This window comes from Melospiza melodia, unplaced genomic scaffold, assembly GCF_035770615.1.
Source record: "Melospiza melodia melodia isolate bMelMel2 unplaced genomic scaffold, bMelMel2.pri scaffold_157, whole genome shotgun sequence".
Taxonomy (NCBI): Eukaryota; Metazoa; Chordata; class Aves; order Passeriformes; family Passerellidae; genus Melospiza; species Melospiza melodia.
This window is the reverse complement of record NW_026948516.1, coordinates 166,800-191,693: the sequence shown is the minus strand read 5'-3', so window position 1 is coordinate 191,693 and position 24,894 is coordinate 166,800. Positions and strand designations below refer to the sequence as shown.

Here is a 24,894-nt window from a genome sequence, read left to right as displayed (position 1 = left end):
TGTCATAGGGGTGACGTCGTAGCGGTGACGTCACGAAGGGAGGGGGGTTGAGGTGGCCACGCCCCCCGCCCCTCCCGCCCCTCCCCCCCCTCACGGGTGTTAGAGGAGGGGGGACACAGTGACGTCACAGGGATGGGACGATGACGTCATAGGGAGGGGACAATGACAGTGAGGAAAGAATTACATCATGCGGAGAGGTTATGACGTCACAGGGAGGGGATGATGACGTCACATGGAGGGGACAATAAGGGGGGACAATGACGTCATAGAGAGGGGCAATGACGTCATATTATGTGACAGTGACGTCATATGGAGGTGACAGTGACGTCATAGAGAATGGACAATGAGGTGGCAATGGCAGGTGACAATGACGTCACTGCGAGGGGACAATGACGTCATGTGGGTGGCAGTGATGTCATAGCGGGGGGTGGCAGGGAGGGGACAATGACGTCATAGAAGGGGACAGTGAGGTGACAATGGTGACACGCAGGTGACAATGGTGGCGTGGAGGTGACAATGGTGACAATGGTGACAATGGTGACGATGGTGGCATGGAGGTGACAAGGGTGACAATGACACTGAGGTGACAATGGTGACACTGAGGTGACAATGACAATGGTGACACACAGGTGATAATGGTGACAATGAGGTCACAATGGTGACAATGACACTGAGGTGACACCGAGGTGACACTGAGGTGACAATGGTGACAATGAGGTGACACAGGTGACAATGACACTGCGGTGACAATGGTGACAATGAGGTGACAATGGTGACAATGGTGACAATGACAATGGTGACACACAGGTGACGATGGTGACAATGGTGACAATGGTGACAATGAGGTGACCATGGTGACAATGGTGACAATGGTGACAATGAGGTGACAATGGTGACAATGACACTGAGGTGACACTTCGGTGACAATGGTGACAATGAGGTGACAATGACGATGGTGACACTGAGGTGACAATGGTGACACACAGGTGGCAATGGTGACACACAGGTGGCAATGGTGACAATGGTGACAATGACGATGGTGACACTGAGGTGACAATGACAATGGTGACACTGAGGTGACAATGGTGACAATGGTGACACAGGTGACAATGACAATGAGGTGACAATGGTGACAATGGTGACACACAGGTGACACTGAGGTGGCAATGGTGACAATGACACTGAGGTGACACTGCGGTGACAATGGTGACAATGAGGTGACAATGACGATGGTGACACTGAGGTGACAATGGTGACACACAGGTGACAATGGTGACACTGAGGTGACAATGGTGACAATGGTGACACAGGTGACAATGGTGACACAGGTGACAATGGTGACACTGAGGTGACAATGGTGACAATGGTGACACAGGTGACAGTGACAATGAGGTGACCATGGTGACCATGGTGCCCCCGCGGTGTCCCCGTACCTGTGGGCGGTGCCGGGCCCCGGCCGGGTCACGCTGGGGACGAGAAGATGGAGATGAGAGGGGGAGGGGACACTGAGGGGACACGGAGGGGACAGGGAGGGGACAGGAGATGGTCAAGGGGACAGGGAGATGGTCATGGTCACCTGGAGATGGTCAAGGGGACACAGAGATGGTCAAGGGGACAGGGAGGTGACCATGGAGGTGACCAGGAGATGGTCAAGGGGACATGAGGACTGTCATGGTCACCTGGAGATGGTCAAGGGGACAGGGAGGTGACCATGGACCATGGAGTGACCATGGAGTGACCATGGAGGTGACCAGGAGATGGTCAAGGGGACACGGAGATGGTCAAGGGGACAGGGAGGTGACCATGGACCATGGAGGGACCATGGAGTGACCAGGAGATGGTCAAGGGGACGGGGAGATGGTCATGGTCACTTGGAGATGGTCAAGGGGACAGAGAGGGGATGGAGGTGACCATGGACCATGGAGGTGACCATGAGATGGTCAAGGGAACATGAGGACTGTCATGGTCACCTGGAGATGGTCAAGGGGACACTGAGGGGACAGGGAGGGGACAGGAGATGGTCAAGGGGACACGGAGATGGTCATGGTCACCTGGAGATGGTCAAGGGGACAGGGAGGTGACCATGGACCATGGAGGTGACCATGAGATGGTCAAGGGGACAGGGAGTGACCATGGACTATGGAGGGACCATGGAGGGACCAGGAGATGGTCAAGGGGACACAGAGATGGTCATGGTCACCTGGAGATGGTCAAGGGGACAGGGAGTGACCATGGACCATGGAGGGACCATGGAGGGACCATGGAGGTGACCATGGAGGTGACCAGGAGATGGTCAAGGGGACGGAGAGGGGATGGAGGTGACCATGGACCATGGACGTGACCATGGAGGTGACCATGACATGGTCAAGGGGACATGAGGACTGTCATGGTCACCTGGAGATGGTCAAGGGGACACTGAGGGGACAGGGAGGGGACAGGAGATGGTCAAGGGCACACAGAGATGGTCATGGTCACCTGGAGATGGTCAAGGGGACAGAGAGGTGACCACGGAGGTGACCATGGACCATGGAGGTGACCATGGAGGCGACCATGACATGGTCAAGGGAACATGAGGACTGTCATGGTCACTCGGAGATGGTCAAGGGGACAGGGAGGTGATCACGGAGGTGACCAGGAGATGGTCAAGGGGACAGAGAGGGGATGGAGATGACCATGGACCATGGAGTGACCATGGAGTGACCATGGAGGGACCAGGAGATGGTCAAGGGGACAGAGAGGGGATGGAGGTGACCATGGAGGTGACCAGGAGATGGTCAAGGGGACATGAGGACTGTCATGGTCACCTGGAGATGGTCAAGGAGACACAGAGATGGTCATGGTCACCAGGAGATGGTCAAGGGGACAGGGAGGTGACCATGGAGGTGACCAGGAGATGTTGGAGATGACCAAGGCCACCTGGCCACCACGCAGGTGACCATGGAGGTGACCATGAACCATGGAGATGACCCTGAAGGTGACCATGGAGGTCACCAGGAGATGTTGGAGATGACCAAGGCCACCTGGCCACCACAGAGATGACCATGGAGGTGACCATGGAGGTGACCAGGAGATGTTGGAGATGACCAAGGCCACCTGGCCACCACAGAGGTGACCATGGAGGTGACCATGAACCATGGAGATGACCGTGAAGGTGACCATGGAGGTGACCAGGAGATGTTGGAGATGACCAAGGCCACCTGGCCACCACGGGAGGGGACCCGGGGACGCGGCGGTGGGACGGGGCCATCTCCTCACCCTCCAGGTAGTTCCTGGCGATGAACTTGAGCGCCTCGTCCAGCAGGATGACCGGGAAGGAGATCTTGATGACCATCAGCCAGTGGGTCAGCGTCAGCGGCGTCAGCTTGAAGATCATCTGGGGACACACCGGGGACACGGCTCGGACCTCCTCAAGGGCCACCAGAGCGACCTCAGGGCCACCAGGGTGACCACGGCGGTCAGCAGGACCCGCCCGTGGTCAGCAGAGTCCACCCGTGGTCATCAAACCCAGTGGTCACTCAAGGCGGTGGTCAGCAAAGCCAAGGTCAACGCTCGTGGTGGACACGATGGCCGTGGCCACCAAAGTGACCTCAGGGCCACCAAAGTGACCTCAGGGCCACCAGAGTGACCTCAGGGCCACCAGAGTGACCACAGTGGTCAGCAGAACCAGCCCGTGGTCAGCAGAGTCCACCCGTGGTCATCAAACCCAGTGGTCACTCAAGGTGGTGGTCAGCAAAGCCAAGGTCAACGCTCGTGGTGGACACGATGGCCGTGGCCACCAGAGTGACCTCAGGGCCACCAGAGTGACCACAGGGCCACCAAAGTGACCTCAGGGCCACCAGAGTGATCACGGTGGTCAGCAGAACCAGCCCGTGGTCAGTAGAGTCCACCCGTGGTCATCAAACCCAGTGGTCACTCAAGGCGGTGGTCAGCAAAGCCAAGGTCAACGCTCGTGGTGGACACCAAAGTGACCTCAGGGCCACCAAAGTGACCTCAGGGCCACCAGAGCGACCTCAGGGCCACCAGAGTGACCACAGGGCCACCAGAGTGACCACAGTGGTCAGCAGAACCAGCCCGTGGTCAGCAGAGTCCACCCGTGGTCATCAAACCCAGTGGTCACTCAAGGTCAGCGGTTGCCGTGTTGGTGGACATCAACGCGACGTCCTCGTGGCCACCGACCTGATGACCACCAGTTTGATGGCCACCAACCGATGACCACCAGCTTGGTGACCACCAGCTTGATGGCCACCAACGCCACGACCATCAACCCAATGACCACCACCCCAAGGTCCCCAAGGCCACCACCTTGATGACCACCACCCCCATGACCGTGATCTTGATGTCCCCAAGGCCACCAAACCCATGGCCACCAACCCAATGACCACCACCTTGATGGCCACCAACCCAATGACCACCACCCCAATGACCACCACCTTGATGGCCACCACCCCGACGTCCCCAAGGCCACCACCTTGATGGCCACCACCCCAATGACCAGCACCCCAATGTCCCCAAGGCCACCATCACCTTGACGTCCACAAGGCCACCACCTTGATGGCCACCACCCCAATGTCCCCAAGGCCACCACCTTGATGGCCACCAACTCAATGACCACCACCCCAATGTCCCCAAGGCCACCAAACCCATGACCACCAACCCAATGACCACCACCCCAATGTCCCCAAGGCCACCATCACCTTGACGTCCACAAGGCCACCACCTTGATGGCCACCAGCTTGATGACCACCACCCCAATGACCACCACGTTGATGGCCACCACCCCGATGTCCCAATGTTCCCAATGCCACCACCTTGATGGCCACCAGCCCAATGACCACCAACCCAATGACCACCACCTTGATGGCCACCACCCCAACGTCCCCAAGGCCACCACCGCCCGCCCATGCCACCACCCCAATGACCACCAACCCAATGTCCCCAAGGCCACCACCTTGATGGCCACCAGCCCAATGACCACCACCCCAATGACCACCACGTTGATGGCCACCACCCCGACGTCCCCGAGGCCACCACCTTGATGGCCACCAACCCAATGACCACCAGTTTGCTGGCCACCAACCCAATGTCCCCAAGGCCACCACCTTGATGGCCACCACCCCGACGTCCCCAAGGCCACCACCTTGATGGCCACCACCTTAATGGCCACCACCCCGACGTCCCCAAGGCCACCACCTTGATGGTCACCAATGCAATGTCCCCAAGGCCACCACCTTGATGGCCACCACCCCGACGTCCCCGAGGCCACCACCGCCCGCCCATGCCACCGCCCCGATGTCCCCGCGGTGTCCCCTTACGGGCAGGGGGTCGATGTAGAGGATGACGAAGTGCAGGGACATGGAGAGGCAGATGGAGCCCATCAGCCAGATGTTCACCCACGGCGGCATCCGCGCCAGCGACTGGTTCTCCGACAGGCTGGGGACATCGAGGGGACATCGAGGTGACCAGGAGATCATGGGGACATTGGGGACATCGGGGACATTGGGGACATCAGGGTGACCAGGAGATCATGGGGACATCAGGGACATTGGGGACATTGGGGACATTGGGGACATTGGGATGGACAGGAACCACCATCAGATGTTCACCCACGGCGGCATCCGCGCCAGCGACTGGTTCTCCGACAGGCTGGGGACATCGAGGGGACATCGAGGTGACCATGGGGACATCGGGGACATTGGGGACATTGGGGACATTGGGGATATCAGGGACATTGGGATGGACAGGAACCACCATCAGATGTTCTCCCATGGTGGCACCTGCACCAGCGACTGGTTCTCCGACAGGCTGGGGACATCGAGGAGACCATGAGGACATTGGGGACATCAGGGTGACCAGGAGATCATGGGGACATTGAGGACATTGGGGATATCAGGGACATTGGGATGGACAGGAACCATCAGCCAGATGTTCTCCCATGGTGGGATCTGGGCTGGGGTTCATGGACAGGCTGGGGACATCGAGGTGACATCGGGGTGACCATGGGGGACATCAGGGTGACCAGGAGATCATGGGGACATCGAGGTGATCATGGGGACATCAGGGACATCGGGGACATTGGGGACATCAGGGTGACCAGGAGATCATGGGGACATTGGGGACATTGGGGACATTGAGGACATTGGGGACATCAGGGACATTGGGATGGACAGGAACCATCAGCCAGATGTTCTCCCATGGTGGGACCTGGGCTGGGCTTCATGGACGGGCTGGGGACATCGAGGTGACATCAAGGTGACCATGGGGGACATCAGGGTGACCAGGAGATCATGGGGACATCGAGGTGATCATGGGGACATCAGGGACATCGGGGACATTGGGGACATCAGGGTGACCAGGAGATCATGGGGACATTGGGGACATTGGGGACATTGGGGACACTGGGGATATCAGGGACATTGGGATGGACAGGAACCACCATCAGATGTTCTCCCATGGTGGCACCTGCGCCAGCGACTGGTTCTCCGACAGGCTGGGGACATCGAGGTGACCATGAGGACGTTGGGGACATCAGGGACATCGGGGACATTGGGGACACTGGGGACATCGGGGACAATGACCACGACCATGATGACCACGACAACGATGATGACAATAACGATGACCAGGAGCACAACCACAACCATGACCATGACCAAGGTGACCATGACCAAGGTGACCAAGGTGACCATGATGACCAAGGTGACCATGGTGTCCTCACCTGTTGAGGGCGTTGCACATCTCGATGGTCACCACCATGACCATGACAATGACCATGACCATGACAATGATGACAATGATGACAATGATGACAATGATGACAATGACAGAGATGACCACAGTGACCATGACCAAGGTGACCAAGGTGACCATGGTGACCATGATGACCAAGGTGTCCTCACCTGTTGAGGGCGTTGCACATCTCGATGGTGACCACCATGACCATGACAATGACAATGACCATGACCACCATGACCATGACAATGATGACAATGATGACAGTGATGACAATGACAGAGATGACCACAGTGACCATGACCAAGGTGACCAAGGTGACCAAGGTGACCAAGGTGACCAAGGTGACCATGATGACCAAGGTGTCCTCACCTGTTGAGGGCGTTGCACATCTCGATGGTCACCACCATGACCATGACCATGACAATGACCATGACCATGACCACCATGACCATGACAATGATGACAGTGACAGACATGACCAAGGTGACCACAGTGACCATGACCATGGTGTCCTCACCTGTTGAGGGCGTTGCACATCTCGATGGTGACCACCATGACCATGACAATGACAGTGATGACCATGACCATGACCACCATGACCATGATGACCATGACAATGATGACAATGACGGAGATGACCAAGGTGACCATGGTGACCATGATGACCAAGGTGTCCTCACCTGTTGAGGGCGTTGCACATCTCCATGGTGACCACCACGACCATGACAATGATGACAATGATGACAGTGATGACAATGACAGAGGTGACCACAGTGACCATGACCAAGGTGACCAAGGTGACCAAGGTGACCAAGGTGACCATGGTGACCATGATGACCAAGGTGTCCTCACCTGTTGAGGGCGTTGCACATCTCGATGGTGACCACCATGACCATGACAATGACAATGACCACGATGACAATGACAGAGATGACCATGATGACCATGACCATGATGACCATGATGACCATGATGACCAAGGTGTCCTCACCTGTTGAGGGCGTTGCACATCTCGATGGTGACCACCATGACCATGACCATGACAATGACAATGACAATGACCACCATGATGACCATGACAATGACAGAGATGACCATGATGACCATGACCATGATGACCATGATGACCATGGTGACCAAGGTGTCCTCACCTGTTGAGGGCGTTGCACATCTCCATGGTGACCACCATGACCATGACCATGACCATGACCACCATGACAATGACAGAGATGACCATGATGACCATGATGACCATGATGACCATGGTGACCAAGGTGTCCTCACCTGTTGAGGGCGTTGCACATCTCGATGGTGACCACCATGACCATGACAATGACAATGACCACGATGACAATGACAGAGATGACCATGATGACCATGACCATGATGACCATGGTGACCAAGGTGTCCTCACCTGTTGAGGGCGTTGCACATCTCGATGGTGACCAGCACCGACAGCGCCATCGTCATCGGCACCGGCGACTCGAAGATGTCGCAGTCCAGGCCCTCGAAGTCCACGTTGTGCTCGGAGCACTGCATGAAGTGCGTCTGGAGAGGACACGGGGACACCTCACGGTCACCTCGGGGCCACCTCGGGGCCACCAGGCTGGGGACACCTCGGGGACACCTCGGGGACACCTCGGGGACATCTCAGGGACGTCCAGGAAGGGACATCTGAGAGCTGGGGGACACCGCGAGGAACCTTCGTGGTGGTGGTGGTGGTGGTGGCACCTCCATGATGGACCTGGGGAGGGTCACCTTGGGCTGGGGACACCTCGGGGACATCTCGGGGTCACCAGAGCTTGGGGACACCTCGGGGACATCTCGGGGACGTCCAGGAAGGGACATCTGGGAGCTGGGGGACACCATCATGGAGGTCCCACCACCACCATGAAGGTTCCTCGTGGTGGTGGGACCTCCATGATGGACCTGGGGAGGGTCACCTTGGGGTGGGGACACCTCGGGGACACCTCGGGGACATCTCGGGGATGCTTGGGGACATCTTGAGGACATTCAGAGACATTTGGAGACATCTTGGAGACGTTTTGGGGACACCCTGGGGGTCACCAGAGCTTGGGGACATCTCAGGGACACCTTGAGGACATCTCAAGGACACCTTGGGGACACCTTGGGGACACCTTGAGAACATCTCAAGGACACCTTGAGGACACCTTGGGGACATCCCAGGGTCACCAGAGCTTGGGGACATCTTGGAGACATCTCGGGGACATCTCGGGGACATCTCGGGGACATCTTGGGGACATCTTGGGGCCACCAGAGATCGTGGACACCTCAGGGACATCTCAAGGACATCTCGGGGGCACCTCGGGGACACCTTGGGGACACCTGGGACTCACCAGCTGGTGGTAGCTGACGTTGGGTCCGTCCTCGGCGAAGAGGAACCACCAGGCGGCCGCGCCCACGGTGGCGGCGCCGACGTAACCTGGGGGGACATCAAAGGGGGGTTGGGGACAACCTGGGGACAAGCTGGGGACAACCTGGGGACAAGCTGGGGGACTCCAAGGGGACAACTTGGGGGTCTCCAGGTGGACTTTTGGGGTTTCCAGGTGGTTTTTTTGGGGTTTCCAAGTGTTTTTTTGGGGTTTCCAGGTGGTTCCATGAGGTTCTCAAGGTGTTCCTCACGAGGTTCCTCGAGGAACCTTCTCCATGTGGGTCTCCAGGTGGCTTTTATGGAGTTTCCAGGTGGCATTGTGGCATCTCAGGGTGGTTTTTTGGGGTTTCCAGGTGGTTCCATGAGGTTCTCAAGGTGTTCCTCACGAGGTTCCTCGAGGAGCCTTCTCCATGTGGGTCTCCAGGTGGGTTTTATGGAGTTTCCAGGTGGTTCCTCAAGGAACCTCCTCCGTGGAAGTCTCAAGGTGATTCTCATGGAGTTTCCAGGTGGTGTTTTGGGTTCTCCAAGTGGTTCTTTGGCATCTCAAGGTGTTTTTTTGGAGCTTCCGGGTGGTTCTATGAGGTCCTCAAGGCGTTCCTCATGAGGTTCCTCAAGGAACCTTCTCCATGTGGATCTCCAAGCACCTTTAATGGAGTTTCCAGGTGGTTTTTTGGAATCTCGGGGCGGTATTTTCGGGTTTCCAGGTGGTTTTTTGGATTCTCCAGAGGGTTTTTTTGGAGTCTCCAGGTGGTTCCTCAAGGAACCTCCTCCACGGAAGCCTCAAGGTGATTCTTATGGAGTTCCCAGGTGGTGTTTTGGTGTCTCCAGGTCATTCTTTGAAGTTCCCTCAACCGACCCCACCTGTCCCCAGGTGCCCTCCCAGGTGTGACCTCCAGGCGTGACCCACCCACCTCCGATGGCCAGGTAGCGTGAGAAGAGCCAGCCGGAGATGAGCGGCTCCTTGGGGCTCCGCGGTGGCTTGTCCATGATGTCCATGGGCCCACCTGAGCCACCTGAGCCCACTGACCATGAACTGACCATGAACTGACCCAAATGACCCAACTGACCAAGGTGACCATGAAGTGACCACTGCCTGACCCAGATGACCCAACTGACCATGACCAACCCCAGATGACCAAGATGACCCAGATGACCATGAACTGACCACTACCTGGTCTAGATGACCCAACTGGCCACGAGCCAACCGCAGATGACCAAGATGACCAAGGTGACCACGAAGTGACCACAACCTGGTCTAGATGACCCAACTGGCCACGAGCCAACCGCAGATGACCAAGGTGACCATGAACCAACCCCAGGTGACCAAGATGATCAAGATGACCATGAACTGACCATGAGCAACCATCGCCTGCCCCAAGCAACCCAACTGACCCTGACCAACCCCAGGTGACCAAGATGACCAAGATGACCAAGGTGACCATGAACAACCATCGCCTGCCCCAAGCGACCCAAATGACCATGACCAACCCCAGGTGACCAAGATGACCAAGGTGACCATGAAGTGACCACAACCGGACCTACATGACCCAACTGGCCACAAGCCAACCCCAGGTGACCAAGATGACCAAGGTGACCATGAACTGACCTCTACCTGACCAAGGTGACTCAGATGACCCAGATGACCATGAACTGACCACTACTTGGTCTAGATGACCCAACTGACCACGAGCCAACCCCAGGTGACCAGGGTGACCAAGGTGACCATGAACAACCATCACCTGCCCCAAGTGACCCAACTGACCACGAGCCAACCCCAGATGACCAAGATGACCAAGGTGACCATGAAGTGACCACTGCCTGGTCTAGATAACCCAACTGACCACGAGCCAACCCCAGATAACCAAGATGACCAAGGTGACCATGAAGTGACCACTGCCTGGTCTAGATGACCCAACTGACCACGAGCCAACCGCAGGTGACCAAGATGACCAAGGTGACCAAGGTGACCATGAACAACCATCGCCTGCCCCAAGCGACCCAACTGACCCTGACCAACCCCAGGTGACCAAGATGCCCAAGATGACCATGGTGGCCACCAGACGTGACCCACCTCCGATGGCCAGGTAGCGGAAGAAGAGCCACCCGGAGATGAGCGGCTCCTTGGGGCTCCTCGGTGGCTTGTCCATGATGTCCATGGGCCCACCTGAGCCCACCTGAGCCCACTGACCATGAACTGACCATGAACTGACCATCAGGTGACCCAACTGACCAAGGTGACCATGAAGTGACCACTACCTGACCCAGATGACCCAACTGACCACGAGCCAACCCCAGGTGACCAAGATGACCAAGGTGACCAAGGTGACCATGAACAACCATCGCCTGCCCAGAGCGACCCAACTGACCCTGACCAACCCCAGGTGACCAAGATGACCAAGGTGACCATGAAGTGACCACAACCGGACCTACATGACCCAACTGGCCACGAGCCAACCCCAGGTGACCAAGATGACCAAGGTGACCATGAACTGACCCAGATGACCCAACTGACCAAGGTGACCATGAAGTGACCACTGCCTGACCCAGATCACCCAACTGACCATGACCAACCCCAGATGACCAAGATGACCAAGGTGACCATGAACTGACCACCAGGTGACCCAACTGACCCTGAGCAACCATCACCTGCCCCAAGCAACCCAACTGACCACGAGCCAACCCCAGGTGGCCAAGGTGACTCAGATGACCCAGGTGACCATGAACTGACCCAAATGACCCAACTGACCATGACCGATCCCAGATGACCAGGGTGACTTGGATGACCAAAATGACCAAGATGACCTAAGTGACCATGAAGTGACCACTACCTGGTCTAGATGACCCAACTGACCACGAGCCAACCCCAGGTGACCAAGGTGACCCAGATGACCATGAACTGACCACTACCTGGTCTAGATAATCCAACTGACCACGAGCCAACCCCAGGTGACCAGGGTGACCAAGGTGACCCAGATGACCATGAACTGACCACTACCTGGTCTAGATGACCCAACTGGCCACGAGCCAACCCCAGGTGACCAAGATGACCAAGGTGACCACGAAGTGACCACAACCTGGTCTAGATGACCCAACTGGCCACGAGCCAACTGCAGATGACCAAGGTGACCATGAACCAACCCCAGGTGACCAAGATGATCAAGATGACCATGAACTGACCATGAGCAACCATCGCCTGCCCCAAGCCACCCAACTGACCACGAGCCAACCCCAGGTGACCAAGATGACCATGGTGGCCACCAGACGTGACCCACCTCCGATGGCCAGGTAGCGGGAGAAGAGGTGATCCAACTGACCATGAACTGACCATGGACTGACCCAAATGACCCAACTGACCAAGGTGACCATGAAGTGACCACAACCCAACCTAGATGACCCAACTGACAACGAGCCAACCCCAGGTGACCAGGGTGACCCAGATGACCAAGGTGACCATGAACTGACCATGAACTGACCCAAATGATCCAACTGACCAAGGTGACCATGAAGTGACCACTGCCTGACCCAGATGACCCAACTGACCCTGACCAACCCCAGGTGACCAAGATGACCAAGGTGACCATGAACTGACCCCAAATGACCAACATGACCCAGATGACCCAGATGACCACGAACTGACCTCTACCTGACCAAGGTGACCCAGATGAGCAAGGTGACCATGAACTGACCACCAGGTGACCCAACTGACCCTGAGCAACCATCACCTGCCCCAAGCCACCCAACTGACCATGAGCCAACCCCAGGTGACCAAGATGACCCAGATGACCAAGGTGGCCATGAACTGACCCAAATGATCCAACTGACCAAGGTGACCATGAACTGACCACTACCTGGTCTAGATGACCCAACTGACCACGAGCCAACCCCAGGTGACCCAGATGACCAAGGTGACCATGAACCAACCCCAAGTGACTCAGATGATCAAGATGACCATGAACTGACCATGAGCAACCATCGCCTGCCCCAAGCCACCCAACTGACCATGAACCAACCCCAGATGACCAAGATGACCATGGTGGCCACCAGATGTGACCCACCTCCGATGGCCAGGTATCGGAAGAAGAGGTGATCCAACTGACCATGAACTGACCCAAATGGCCCAACTGACCATGACCAACCCCAGATGACCAAGATGACCAAGGTGCCCATGGTGACCCACCTCCGATGGCCAGGTAGCGGAAGAAGAGCCATCCGGAGATGAGCGGCTCCTTGGGGCTGCGCGGTGGCTTGTCCATGATGTCCAGGTCCGGGGGGTTGAAGCCCAGCGCCGTGGCCGGGAGCCCGTCGGTGACCAGATTGACCCAGAGCAGCTGCACCGGGATCAGCGCCTCGGGCAGCCCCAGCGCCGCCGTCAGGAAGATACTGGGAGAGGGTTAATGGGACTGGGTTATACTGGGATATACTGGGAGGGGTTAATATGGGACTGGGATGGGACTGGGATGGACTGGGATGGACTGGGAGGGGTTAATATGGGACTGGGATAAACTGGGATGGGACTGGGAGGGGTTAATGGGGGACTGGTTTGTACTGGGTTATACTGGGAGGGACTGGGAGGGGTTAAAATGGGACTGGGATGGACTGGGATGGACTGGGAGGGGTTAATATGGGACTGGTTTGTACTGGGATGGACTGGGATGGGACTGGGAGGGGTTAAAATGGGACTGGGATGGACTGGGAAGGGATTGGAACAAACTGGGATGGACTGGGATGGGACTGGGATGGACTGGGAGGGGTTAAAATGGGACTGGGATGGGACTGGGATGGACTGGGATGGGACTGGGAGGGGTTAATGGGGCACTGGTTTGTACTGGTTTGTACTGGGAGCAGCTGCACCGGGATCAGCGCCTCGGGCAGGCCCAGCGCCGCCGTCAGGAAGATACTGGCAGGGGTTAATGGGACTGGTTTGTACTGGGATATACTGGGAGGGGTTAATATGGGACTGGGAGGGGTTAATGGGGGACTGGTTTGTACTGGGTTATACTGGGAGGGGCTGGGTTATACTGGGAGGGGTTAATGGGGGACTGGTTTGTACTGGGTTATACTGGGAGGGGTTAAAACGGGACTGGGAGGGGTTAAAATGGGACTGGGATGGAACTGGGATGGACTGGGATGGACTGGGAGGGGTTAATATGGGACTGGTTTGTACTGGGATATACTGGGAGGGACTGGGAGGGGTTAAAATGGGACTGGGATGGGACTGGGATGGGACTGGGATGGACTGGGATGGACTGGGATGGGACTGGTTTGTACTGGTTTGTACTGGTTTGTACTGGGAGCAGCTGCACCGGGATCAGCGCCTCGGGCAGCCCCAGCGCCGCCGTCAGGAAGATACTGGGAGAGGGTTAATGGGGACTGGTTTGTACTGGGATATACTGGGAGGGACTGGGAGGGGTTAAAATGGGACTGGGAGGGGTTAAAATGGGACTGGGATGGGACTGGGATGGACTGGGATGGACTGGGATGGGACTGGGATGGGACTGGGATGGGACTGGGATGGGACTGGGATGGACTGGGATGGACTGGGATGGGACTGGTTTGTACTGGTTTGTACTGGTTTGTACTGGGAGCAGCTGCACCGGGATCAGCGCCTCGGGCAGGCCCAGCGCCGCCGTCAGGAAGATACTGGGAGAGGGTTAATGGGGACTGGTTTGTACTGGGTTATACTGGGAGGGGTTAACGGGGACTGGTTTGTACTGGGATATACTGGGAGGGGTTAAAATGGGACTGGGATGGACTGGGAGGGGTTTGGAACAAACTGGGATGGACTGGGATGGGTTAAAATGGGACTGGGATGGACTGGGAGGGGCTAAAATGGGACTGGGATGGACTGGGATGGACTGGGATGGACTGGGATGGGACTGGGATGGACTGGGATGGACTGGGAGGGGCTAAAATGGGACTGGGATGGGACTGGGATGGACTGGGATGGACTGGGATGGACTGGGATGGGACTGGTTTGTACTGGTTTGTACTGGTTTGTACTGGGAGCAGCTGCACCGGGATCAGCGCCTCGGGCAGGCCCAGCGCCGCCGTCAGGAAGATACTGGGAGAGGGTTAATGGGGGACTGGTTTGTACTGGGATATACTGGGAGGGACTGGGAGGGGTTAAAATGGGACTGGTTTGTACTGGGATGGACTGGGATGGGACTGGGAGGGGTTAATATGGGACTGGTTTGTACTGGGATATACTGGGAGGGGTTAAAATGGGACTGGGATGGACTGGGAAGGGATTGGAACAAACTGGGATGGACTGGGATGGGACTGGGATGGACTGGGAGGGGTTAATATGGGACTGGTTTGTACTGGGTTATACTGGGAGGGGTTAAAATTGGACTGGGAGGGGTTAAAATGGGACTGGGATGGAACTGGGATGGACTGGGATGGGACTGGGATGGACTGGGATGGACTGGGAGGGGTTAATGGGGGACTGGTTTGTACTGGGATATACTGGGAGGGACTGGGAGGGGTTAAAATGGGACTGGGATGGACTGGGATGGACTGGGATGGGACTGGGAGGGGTTAAAATGGGACTGGGATAAACTGGGATGGACTGGGATGGGACTGGGATGGACTGGGATGGACTGGGATGGACTGGTTTGTACTGGTTTGTACTGGGAGCAGCTGCACCGGGATCAGCGCCTCGGGCAGGCCCAGCGCCGCCGTCAGGAAGATACTGGGAGGGGTTAACGGGACTGGTTTGTACTGGGATATACTGGGAGGGGTTAAAATGGGACTGGGAGGGGTTAAAATGGGACTGGGATGGACTGGGATGGGACTGGGATGGACTGGGAGGGGTTAAAATGGGACTGGGATGGGACTGGGATGGACTGGGAGGGGTTAAAATGGGACTGGGATGGACTGGGATGGACTGGGAGCAGCTGCACCGGGATCAGCGCCTCGGGCAGGCCCAGCGCCACCGTCAGGAAGATACTGGGAGGGGTTAATGGGGACTGGTTTGTACTGGGATATACTGGGAGGGACCGGGAGGGGTTAATATGGGACTGGTTTGTACTGGGTTATACTGGGAGGGGTTAAAATGGGACTGGTTTGTACTGGGTTATACTGGGAGGGACTGGGAGGGGTTAAAATGGGACTGGGATGGGACTGGGATGGACTGGGATGGACTGGGAGGGGTTAATATGGGACTGGGTTATACTGGGAGGGACTGGGAGGGATTTGGAACAAACTGGGATGGACTGGGATGGACTGGGAGGGGTTAAAATGGGACTGGGATAAACTGGGATGGACTGGGAGGGGTTAACGGGACTGGTTTGTACTGGGAGGGACTGGGAGGGGTTTGGAACAAACTGGGATGGACTGGGATGGACTGGGATGGGACTGGGAGGGGTTAACGGGACTGGTTTGTACTGGGATATACTGGGCTATACTGGGAGGGGTTAATGGGGGACTGGGACAAACTGGGACGGACTGGGATGGACTGGAAGGAACTGGGACAAACTGGGACAAACTGGGACGGACCAGGATGGACTGGGATGGAGCAGAACAAACTGGGATTAACTGGGATTAACTGGGATTAACTGGGACGGGACTGGGATGGACCAGGATAAACTGGGATGGAACTGGGACAAACTGGGATGGACTGGGAGGGACCAGGAGGGACCAGGATGGAGCAGAACAAACTGGGATGGACTGGGATGGAACTGGGACAAACTGGGATGGACTGGGAGGGACCAGGATGGAGCAGGATGGAGCAGCACAAACTGGGATGGACTGGGATGAACTGGGACAAACTGGGATGGAACTGGGAGGGACCAGGATGGAGCAGGATGGAGCAGCACAAACTGGGATGGACTGGGATGAACTGGGACAAACTGGGACGGAACTGGGAGGGACCAGGATGGAGCAGGATGGAGCAGAACAAACTGGGATGGAGTGGGACGAACTGGGACAAACTGGGACAAACTGGGACGGACCAGGAGGGACCAGGATGGACCAGGATGGACCAGGATGGAGCAGCACAAACCGGGATGGACTGGGATGAACTGGGACAAACTGGGACGGAACTGGGACGGAACTGGGATGGACTGGAAGGAACTGGGACAAACTGGGACGGACTGGGAGGGACCAGGATGGACCAGGATGGAGCAGCACAAACTGGGATGGACTGGGATGGAACTGGGACAAACTGGGAGGGGATTGGGACAAAACCGGGCCAAACTGGGCCAAACTGCTCCAAACTGGGCCAAAATGGTCCAAACTGGTCCAAACTGGGCCAAACTGGGCCAAACTGGGCCAAAATGGTCCAAACTGGTCCAAACTGGGCCAAACTGGGCCAAACTGGGCCAAACTGCTCCAAACCGGGCTCAAACCCCCTCAGAGCCTCCAACATCTCCAAGCTCTGCTCCAAACCGGCCGGGACCTCTCCAAACTGGGTCCGAACCGGGTCCAAACCGGTCCAAACTGGTCCGAACTGGTCCGAACTGGTCGGTGCCGGGCGCTCACCAGACGACCTCGCCGACGTTGGAGGAGATGAGGTAGCGGATGAACTGCTTCATGTTGTTGTAGATGGCCCTGCCCTCCTCCACGGCCGCCACGATGGTGGAGAAGTTGTCGTCGGCCAGGACCATCTCCGAGGCCGTCTTGGCCACGGCCGTGCCCGAGCCCATGGCGATGCCGATCTCGGCCTTCTTCAGCGCCGGCGCGTCGTTCACGCCATCGCCGGTCTGCGGGGGGGGGTGGGAGGCGGTGGGTGACACGTGCGGTGGGGTGGGGTGGGTGCTGGGACCCCATAACTACGTCAAGAGTTGGCGGCGGAACCTCAAAGCTACGTCAGGAGTTGGTGGGACTCCATAACTACGTCAAAAGTTCATGGTGGGACTCCATAACTACGTCAAAAGTTCGTGGTGGAACCTCAAAGCTATGTCAAAAGTTGGTGGGACTCCATAACTACGTCAAAAGTTCTTGGTGGGACTCCATAACTACGTCAAAAGTTGGTGTTAGAACCTCAAAACTACGTCAGGAGTTGGTGGGACTCCATAACTACGTCAAAAGTTCATGGTGGGACTCCATAACTACGTCAAAAGTTGGTGGTGGAACCTCAGAACTACGTCAAGAGTTGGTGGGACTCCATAACTACGTCAAAAGTTCATGGTGGGACTCCATAACTACGTCAAAAGTTGGTGGCGGAACCTCAAAGCTACGTCAAGAGTTGGTGGGACTCCATAACTACATCAAAAGCTGGTGTTAGAGCCTCAAAACTGCGTCAGGAGTTGGTGGGACTCCATAACTACGTCAAAAGTTCATGGTGGGACTCCATAACTACGTCAAAAGCTGGTGGTGGAACCTCAAAGCTACGTCAAGAGTTGGTGGGATTCCATAACTACGTCAAAAGTTGGTGGGACTCCATAACTACGTCAAAAGTTGGTGGTGGAACCTCAGAACTACGTCAGGAGTTGGTGGGACTCCATGACTACGTCAAAAGCTGGTGTTAGAACCTCAAAACTGCGTCAGAAGTTGGTGGGATTCCATAACTACGTCAAAAGTTGGTGGGACTCCATAACTACGTCAAAAGTTGGTGGTGGAACCTCAGAACTACGTCAGAAGTTGGTGGGACTCCATAACTACGTCAAAAGTTCTTGGTGGGACTCCATAACTACGTCAAAAGTTCATGGTGGAACCTCAAAGCTATGTCAAGAGTTGGTGGGACTCCATAACTACGTCAAAAGTTCATGGTGGGACTCCATAACTACGTCAAGAGTTCATGGTGGGACCCCAGAACTATGTCAAAAGTTGGTGGGACTCCATAACCACGTCAAAAGTTGGTGTTAGAACCTCAAAACTACGTCAGGAGTTGGTGGGACTCCATAACTACGTCAAAAGCTGGTGTTAGAACCTCAAAACTGCGTCAGAAGTTGGTGGGACTCCATAACTATGTCAAAAGTTGGTGGTGGAACACCAAAACTATGTCAGGAGTTGCTGGGACTTCATAATTGCGTCAAAAGTTCGTGGTGGGACTCCATAACTACGTCAAAAGCTGGTGGTGGAACCTTAAAGCTACGTCAAAAGTTGGTGGGACTCCATAACTACGTCAAAAGTTCATGGTTGCAGCCTAAATAATGTGAAGTTGGTGATGGGACTCCATAACTACATCGAAAGTTGGTGGTGTAACCTCAAAAGGAGGTGGAATTGGTGGTGGGACTCCATAACCACGTCCATCAAGAAGGTTTTGCCGCCAAACCTACTCAGATCCATGGTGGACCTCCATAACCACCTCAAAACCCCCTCGAACCCCTTCACACCCCCATGAAACCCCCTCAGATCCATGGTAGACCTCCATAACCACGTCCATCAAGAACTTCTGGTCTCAAACCCCATGGTAGACCTCCATAACCACCTCAAAACCCACTCAAACCATCTCAAACCCCTGGTAGACCTCCATAACCACCTCGAAACCCACTCAAACCCACTCAAATCCCTATGAAACCCCCTGAGACCCATGGTGGACCTCCATAACCACGTCCATCAAGAAGGTTTTGACGCCAAACCTACTCAGATCCATGGTGGACCTCCATAACCACCTCCAAACCCACTCAAACCCCTTCAAACCCCCATGAAACCCCCTGAGATCCATGGTGGACCCCCATAACCACGTCCTCACCATGGCGGTGATCTCGTCGAAGGACTGCAGGAACTCGACGATCTTGGACTTGTGGGTGGGCTCGACGCGGGCGAAGCAGCAGGCGCGCCGGCACGCCCCTCCAAACCCCCAGAAACCCATGGTGGACCTCCATAACCACCTCAACCAAGGACATTTTGACCTCACACCTACTCAGATCCATGGTAGACCTCCATAACCACCTCAAAACCCACTCAAACCATCTCAAACCCCTGGTAGACCTCCATAACTACCTCAAAACCCACTCAAACCCATTCAAACCACCATCAAACCTACTCAAACCTATGGTGGACCTCCATAACCACGTCCATCAAGAAGGTTTTGACACCAAACCTACTCAGATCCATGGTGGACCTCCATAACCACCTCAAAACCCACTCAAACCTCCACAAATCCCCATGAAACCCCCTGAGATCCATGGTGGACCTCCATAACCACCTCAAAACCCACTCAAACCTCCACAAGCCCCCCTCAAACCATCTCAAACCCATGGTGGACCTCCATAACCACCTCGAAACCCCCTTGAATTTATTCAAACCCCCACGAAACCCCCTCAGATCCATGGTGGACCTCCATAACCACGTCCTCACCATGGCGGTGATCTCGTCGAAGGACTGCAGGAACTCGACGATCTTGGACTTGTGGGTGGGCTCGACGCGGGCGAAGCAGCAGGCGCGCCGGCACGCCCCTCCAAACCCCCAGAAACCCATGGTAGACCTCCATAACCACCTCAACCAAGGACATTTTGACCTCACACCTACTCAGATCCATGGTAGACCTCCATAACCAACTCAAAACCCACTCAAACCATCTCAAACCCCTGGTAGACCTCCATAACTACCTCCAAACCCACTCAAACCCACTCAAATCCCTATGAAACCCCCTCAGATCCATGGTGGACCTCCATAACCACGTCCATCAAGAACTTCTGGTCTCAAACCGCTGGTAGACCTCCATAACCACCTCAAAACCCACTCAAACCATCTCAAACCCCTAGTAGACCTCCATAACCACCTCGAAACCCACTCAAACCCACTCAAATCCCTATGAAACCCCCTGAGATCCATGGTGGACCTCCATAACCACGTCCATCAAGAAGGTTTTGACGCCAAACCTACTCAGATCCATGGTGGACCTCCATAACCACCTCAAAACCCGCTCAAACCCCTTCAAACCCCACTCAAACCATCTCAAAGCCATGGTGGACCTCCATAAGCACGTCCTCACCATGGCGGTGATCTCGTCGAAGGACTGCAGGAACTCGACGATCTTGGACTTGTGGGTGGGCTCGACGCGGGCGAAGCAGCAGGCGCGCCGGCACGCCCCTCCAAACCCCCAGAAACCCATGGTGGACCTCCATAGCCACGTCCACCAAGTACCTATCCACCCCAAACCTACTCAGATCTATGATGGACCTCCATAACCACCTCAAAACCCACTCAAACCATCTCAAAGCCATGGTGGACCTCCATAGCCACGTCCACCAAGTACCTATCCACCCCAAACCTACTCAGATCCATGGTGGACCTCCATAACCACCTCAAAACCCACTCAAACCCACTCAAACCCCCATGAAACCCCCTGAGATCCATGGTGGACCTCCATAAGCACGTCCTCACCATGGCGGTGATCTCGTCGAAGGACTGCAGGAACTCGACGATCTTGGACTTGTGGGTGGGCTCGACGCGGGCGAAGCAGCAGGCGCGCCGGCACGCCCCTCCAAACCCCCAGAAACCCATGGTGGACCTCCATAGCCACGTCCACCAAGTACCTATCCACCCCAAACCTACTCAGATCTATGATGGACCTCCATAACGACCTCAAAACCCACTCAAACCCACTCAAATCCCCATGAAACCTCCTGAGATCCATGGTGGACCTCCATAACCACCTCAAAACCCACTCAAACCCACTCAAATCCCTATGAAACCCCCTGAGATCCATGGTGGACCTCCATAACCACGTCCATCAAGAAGGTTTTGACGCCAAACCTACTCAGATCCATGGTGGACCTCCATAACCACCTCAAAACCCCCTCGAACCCCTTCAAACCCCCATGAAACCCCCTGAGATCCATGGTGGACCTCCATAACCACGTCCTCACCATGGCGGTGATCTCGTCGAAGGACTGCAGGAACTCGACGATCTTGGACTTGTGGGTGGGCTCGACGCGGGCGAAGCAGCAGGCGCGCCGGCACGCCTCGCGCTGCTCGGCCAGCGGCAGGTCGTCGAACTCGCGGCCGGTGTAGGCGCGGCCGGAGACCTCCTCGTCCTCGGAGAAGATGCCGATGCGGCGGCAGATGGCGATGGCCGTGCCCTTGTTGTCGCCGGTGATCATGATGACGCGGATGCCGGCGTCGCGGCACAGCCGGATGGAGCCCATCACCTCCTTGCGCGGCGGGTCCAGCATGCCCACGCAGCCCACGAAGGTCAGGTCCGTCTGGTGGGGGTGGTCAGGAGATGGTCAGGAGATGGTGGACATCAGGGGAACGGGGTTTGGAGGTGGTGGGACCACCACAAATGGAGTTTTGGAGGTGGTGGAGGAGAAGGAACCACCAAAAATGGAGTTTGGAGGTGATGGAGGAGAAGGAGCCATCGGAATGGAGTTCTGGAGGTGGTGGGACCACCACAAATGGGGTTTGGAGGTGGTGGAGGAGAAGGAACCACCACCCAAAGCCAGGTCCCACCACCCATAACAAGATCCTGTCATCCCATAACTGATGTCCCACCACCCAAACCAAGGTCCCGCCACCCATAACCGATGTCCCACCACCCAACCCCAGGTCCCACCACCCAGAAGACCCCTCGGGACCACCGACCTCGTACTCGGCGAACTTGGAGGAGTCCTCGAGGGCCATCTCCTCGCGCTTGGGCGGGGTGTCGCGGGTGGCCAGGGCCAGGCAGCGCAGGGTGTCCCTGCCCGTGCCCCACTCCTTGATCACCGCCTGGATCTTCTCCTTCACCGCCGGCGTCAGAGGAACCCGCGTGGTGCCCACGCGCACGTAGTTACAGCGCTCGATGACGCCCTCGGGGGCACCCTGGTGGGGTGGGACACGGGGTGGAGAAGGTTGGAGAAGGTTTGGAGAAGGTTTGGAGAAGGTTGGAGAAGGTTTGGGGTGGTGGGAACCAGGTTTGGAGAAGGTTTGGAGAAGGTTGGAGAAGGTTCTGAGAAGGTCTGAGAAGGTTTGGAGAAGGTTTGGGGTGGTGGGACCAAAATTTGAGAAGGTTGGAGAAGGTTGGAGAAGGTTCTGAGAAGGTTTTGAGAAGGTTGGAGAAGGTTTGGAGAAGGTTCGGAGAAGGTCTGAGAAGGTTTTGAGAAGGTTGGAGAAGGTTTGGAGAAGGTTTGGAGAAGGTCTGAGAAGGTTTGGGGTGGTGGGGCCAAAATTTGAGAAGGTTGGAGAAGGTTTGAGGAGGTTTTGAGAAGGTTGGAGAAGGTTTGGGGTGGTGGGACATGGTCATGGGGTGGTGGGATGGAGTTACAGCGCTCGATGACGCCCTCGGGGGCACCCTGGTGGGGTGGGACACGGGGTGGAGAAGGTTGGAGAAGGTTTGGAGAAGGTTTGGAGAAGGTCTGAGAAGGTTTGGGGTGGTGGGGCCAAAATTTGAGAAGGTTGGAGAAGGTTCTGAGAAGGTCTGAGAAGGTTTGGAGAAGGTTTAGGGTGGTCATGAGGTGGTGGGACCCAGGTTTGAGAAGGTTTGGAGAAGGTTGGAGAAGGTTTGGGGTGGTGGGACCAAAATTTGAGAAGGTTGGAGAAGGTTGGAGAAGGTTCTGAGAAGGTTGGAGAAGGTTTGGGGTGGTGGGACCAAGGTTGGAGAAGGTTTGGGGTGGTGGGACATGGTCATGGGGTGGTGGGATGGAGTTACAGCGCTCGATGACGCCCTCGGGGGCACCCTGGGGTGGTGGGACACAGGGTGGAGAAGGTTGGAGAAGGTTTGGAGAAGGTTGGAGAAGGTTTGGGGTGGTGGGACCAAAATTTGAGAAGGTTGGAGAAGGTTCTGAGAAGGTCTGAGAAGGTCTTAGAAGGTTTGGGGTGGTGGGACCAAGGTTTGAGAAGGTTGGAGAAGGTTTGGAGAAGGTCTGAGAAGGTTTGGAGAAGGTTTGGGGTGGTGGGACATGGTCATGGGGTGGTGGGATGGAGTTACAGCGCTCAATGACGCCCTCGGGGGCACCCTGGTGGGGTGGGACACGGGGTGGAGAAGGTTGGAGAAGGTTTGGAGAAGGTTTGGAGAAGGTTTGGAGAAGGTTTGGGGTGGTGGGGCCAAAATTTGAGAAGGTTGGAGAAGGTTCTGAGAAGGTCTGAGAAGGTTTGGAGAAGGTTTAGGGTGGTCATGAGGTGGTGGGACCCAGGTTTGAGAAGGTTTGGAGAAGGTTGGAGAAGGTTTGGGGTGGTGGGACCAAAATTTGAGAAGGTTGGAGAAGGTTGGAGAAGGTTCTGAGAAGGTTGGAGAAGGTTTGGGGTGGTGGGACCAAGGTTTGAGAAGGTTTGGGGTGGTGGGACATGGTCATGGGGTGGTGGGATGGAGTTACAGCGCTCGATGACGCCCTCGGGGGCACCCTGGTGGGGTGGGACCAAAATTTGAGAAGGTTGGAGAAGGTTTGGAGAAGGTTTGGGGTGGTCATGAGGTGGTGAGACCAAGGTTTGAGAAGGTTTGGGGTGGTGGGACCAAGCTTGGAGAAGGTTTGGAGAAGGTTTGAGAAGGTTTGAGAAGGTTTGGGGTGGTGGGACCAGGTCTGGAGAAGGTCCTGGCCTGGTGGGACCCAGGTTGGAGAAGGTTGGAGAAGGTCCTGGCCTGGTGGGACCAGGTCTTGAGAAGGTTGGAGAAGGTTTGGGGTGGTGGGACCAGGTCTGGAGAAGGTCCCGGCCTGGTGGGACCAGGTCTGGAGAAGGTCTGGAGAAGGTCCCGGCCTGGTGGGACCCAGGTTGGAGAAGGTTGGAGAAGGTTTGGGGTGGTGGGACCAGGTCTGGAGAAGGTTGGAGAAGGTTGGAGAAGGTCTGGAGAAGGTCCCGGCCTGGTGGGACCCAGGTTGGAGAAGGTCGGAGAAGGTTTGGGGTGGTGGGATGAGGTCCTGGCCTGGTGGGACCAGGTCTGGAGAAGGTCCCGGCCCGGTGGGACC

At 56.2% G+C, this 24,894-nt stretch overlaps 1 protein-coding gene and 1 long non-coding RNA gene across 2 annotated transcripts in view; both read right to left on the bottom strand.

Annotated features, from left to right (window-relative positions):
- Positions 1-1,434: 1,434 nt before the first annotated feature.
- The window catches only part of LOC134433269 (sarcoplasmic/endoplasmic reticulum calcium ATPase 1-like), a 41,398-nt gene continuing 17,938 nt past the window's right edge, over positions 1,435-24,894 (bottom strand). Inside the window, 9 exon segments of the mRNA XM_063182142.1 lie at positions 1,435-1,466; positions 3,256-3,373; positions 5,313-5,430; positions 8,147-8,280; positions 9,090-9,175; positions 13,302-13,504; positions 17,606-17,826; positions 21,883-22,218; positions 22,598-22,816. Coding sequence (XP_063038212.1) covers positions 1,462-1,466; positions 3,256-3,373; positions 5,313-5,430; positions 8,147-8,280; positions 9,090-9,175; positions 13,302-13,504; positions 17,606-17,826; positions 21,883-22,218; positions 22,598-22,816 — 1,440 coding nt within the window. The 3' untranslated portion in view covers positions 1,435-1,461.
- Positions 19,421-20,943, bottom strand: LOC134433270 (uncharacterized). The gene is made up of 3 exons (XR_010031517.1): positions 20,865-20,943; positions 19,961-20,288; positions 19,421-19,547 (listed from the first exon to the last, which is right to left on the bottom strand). It is a non-coding gene; the product is annotated as an uncharacterized LOC134433270 (long non-coding RNA).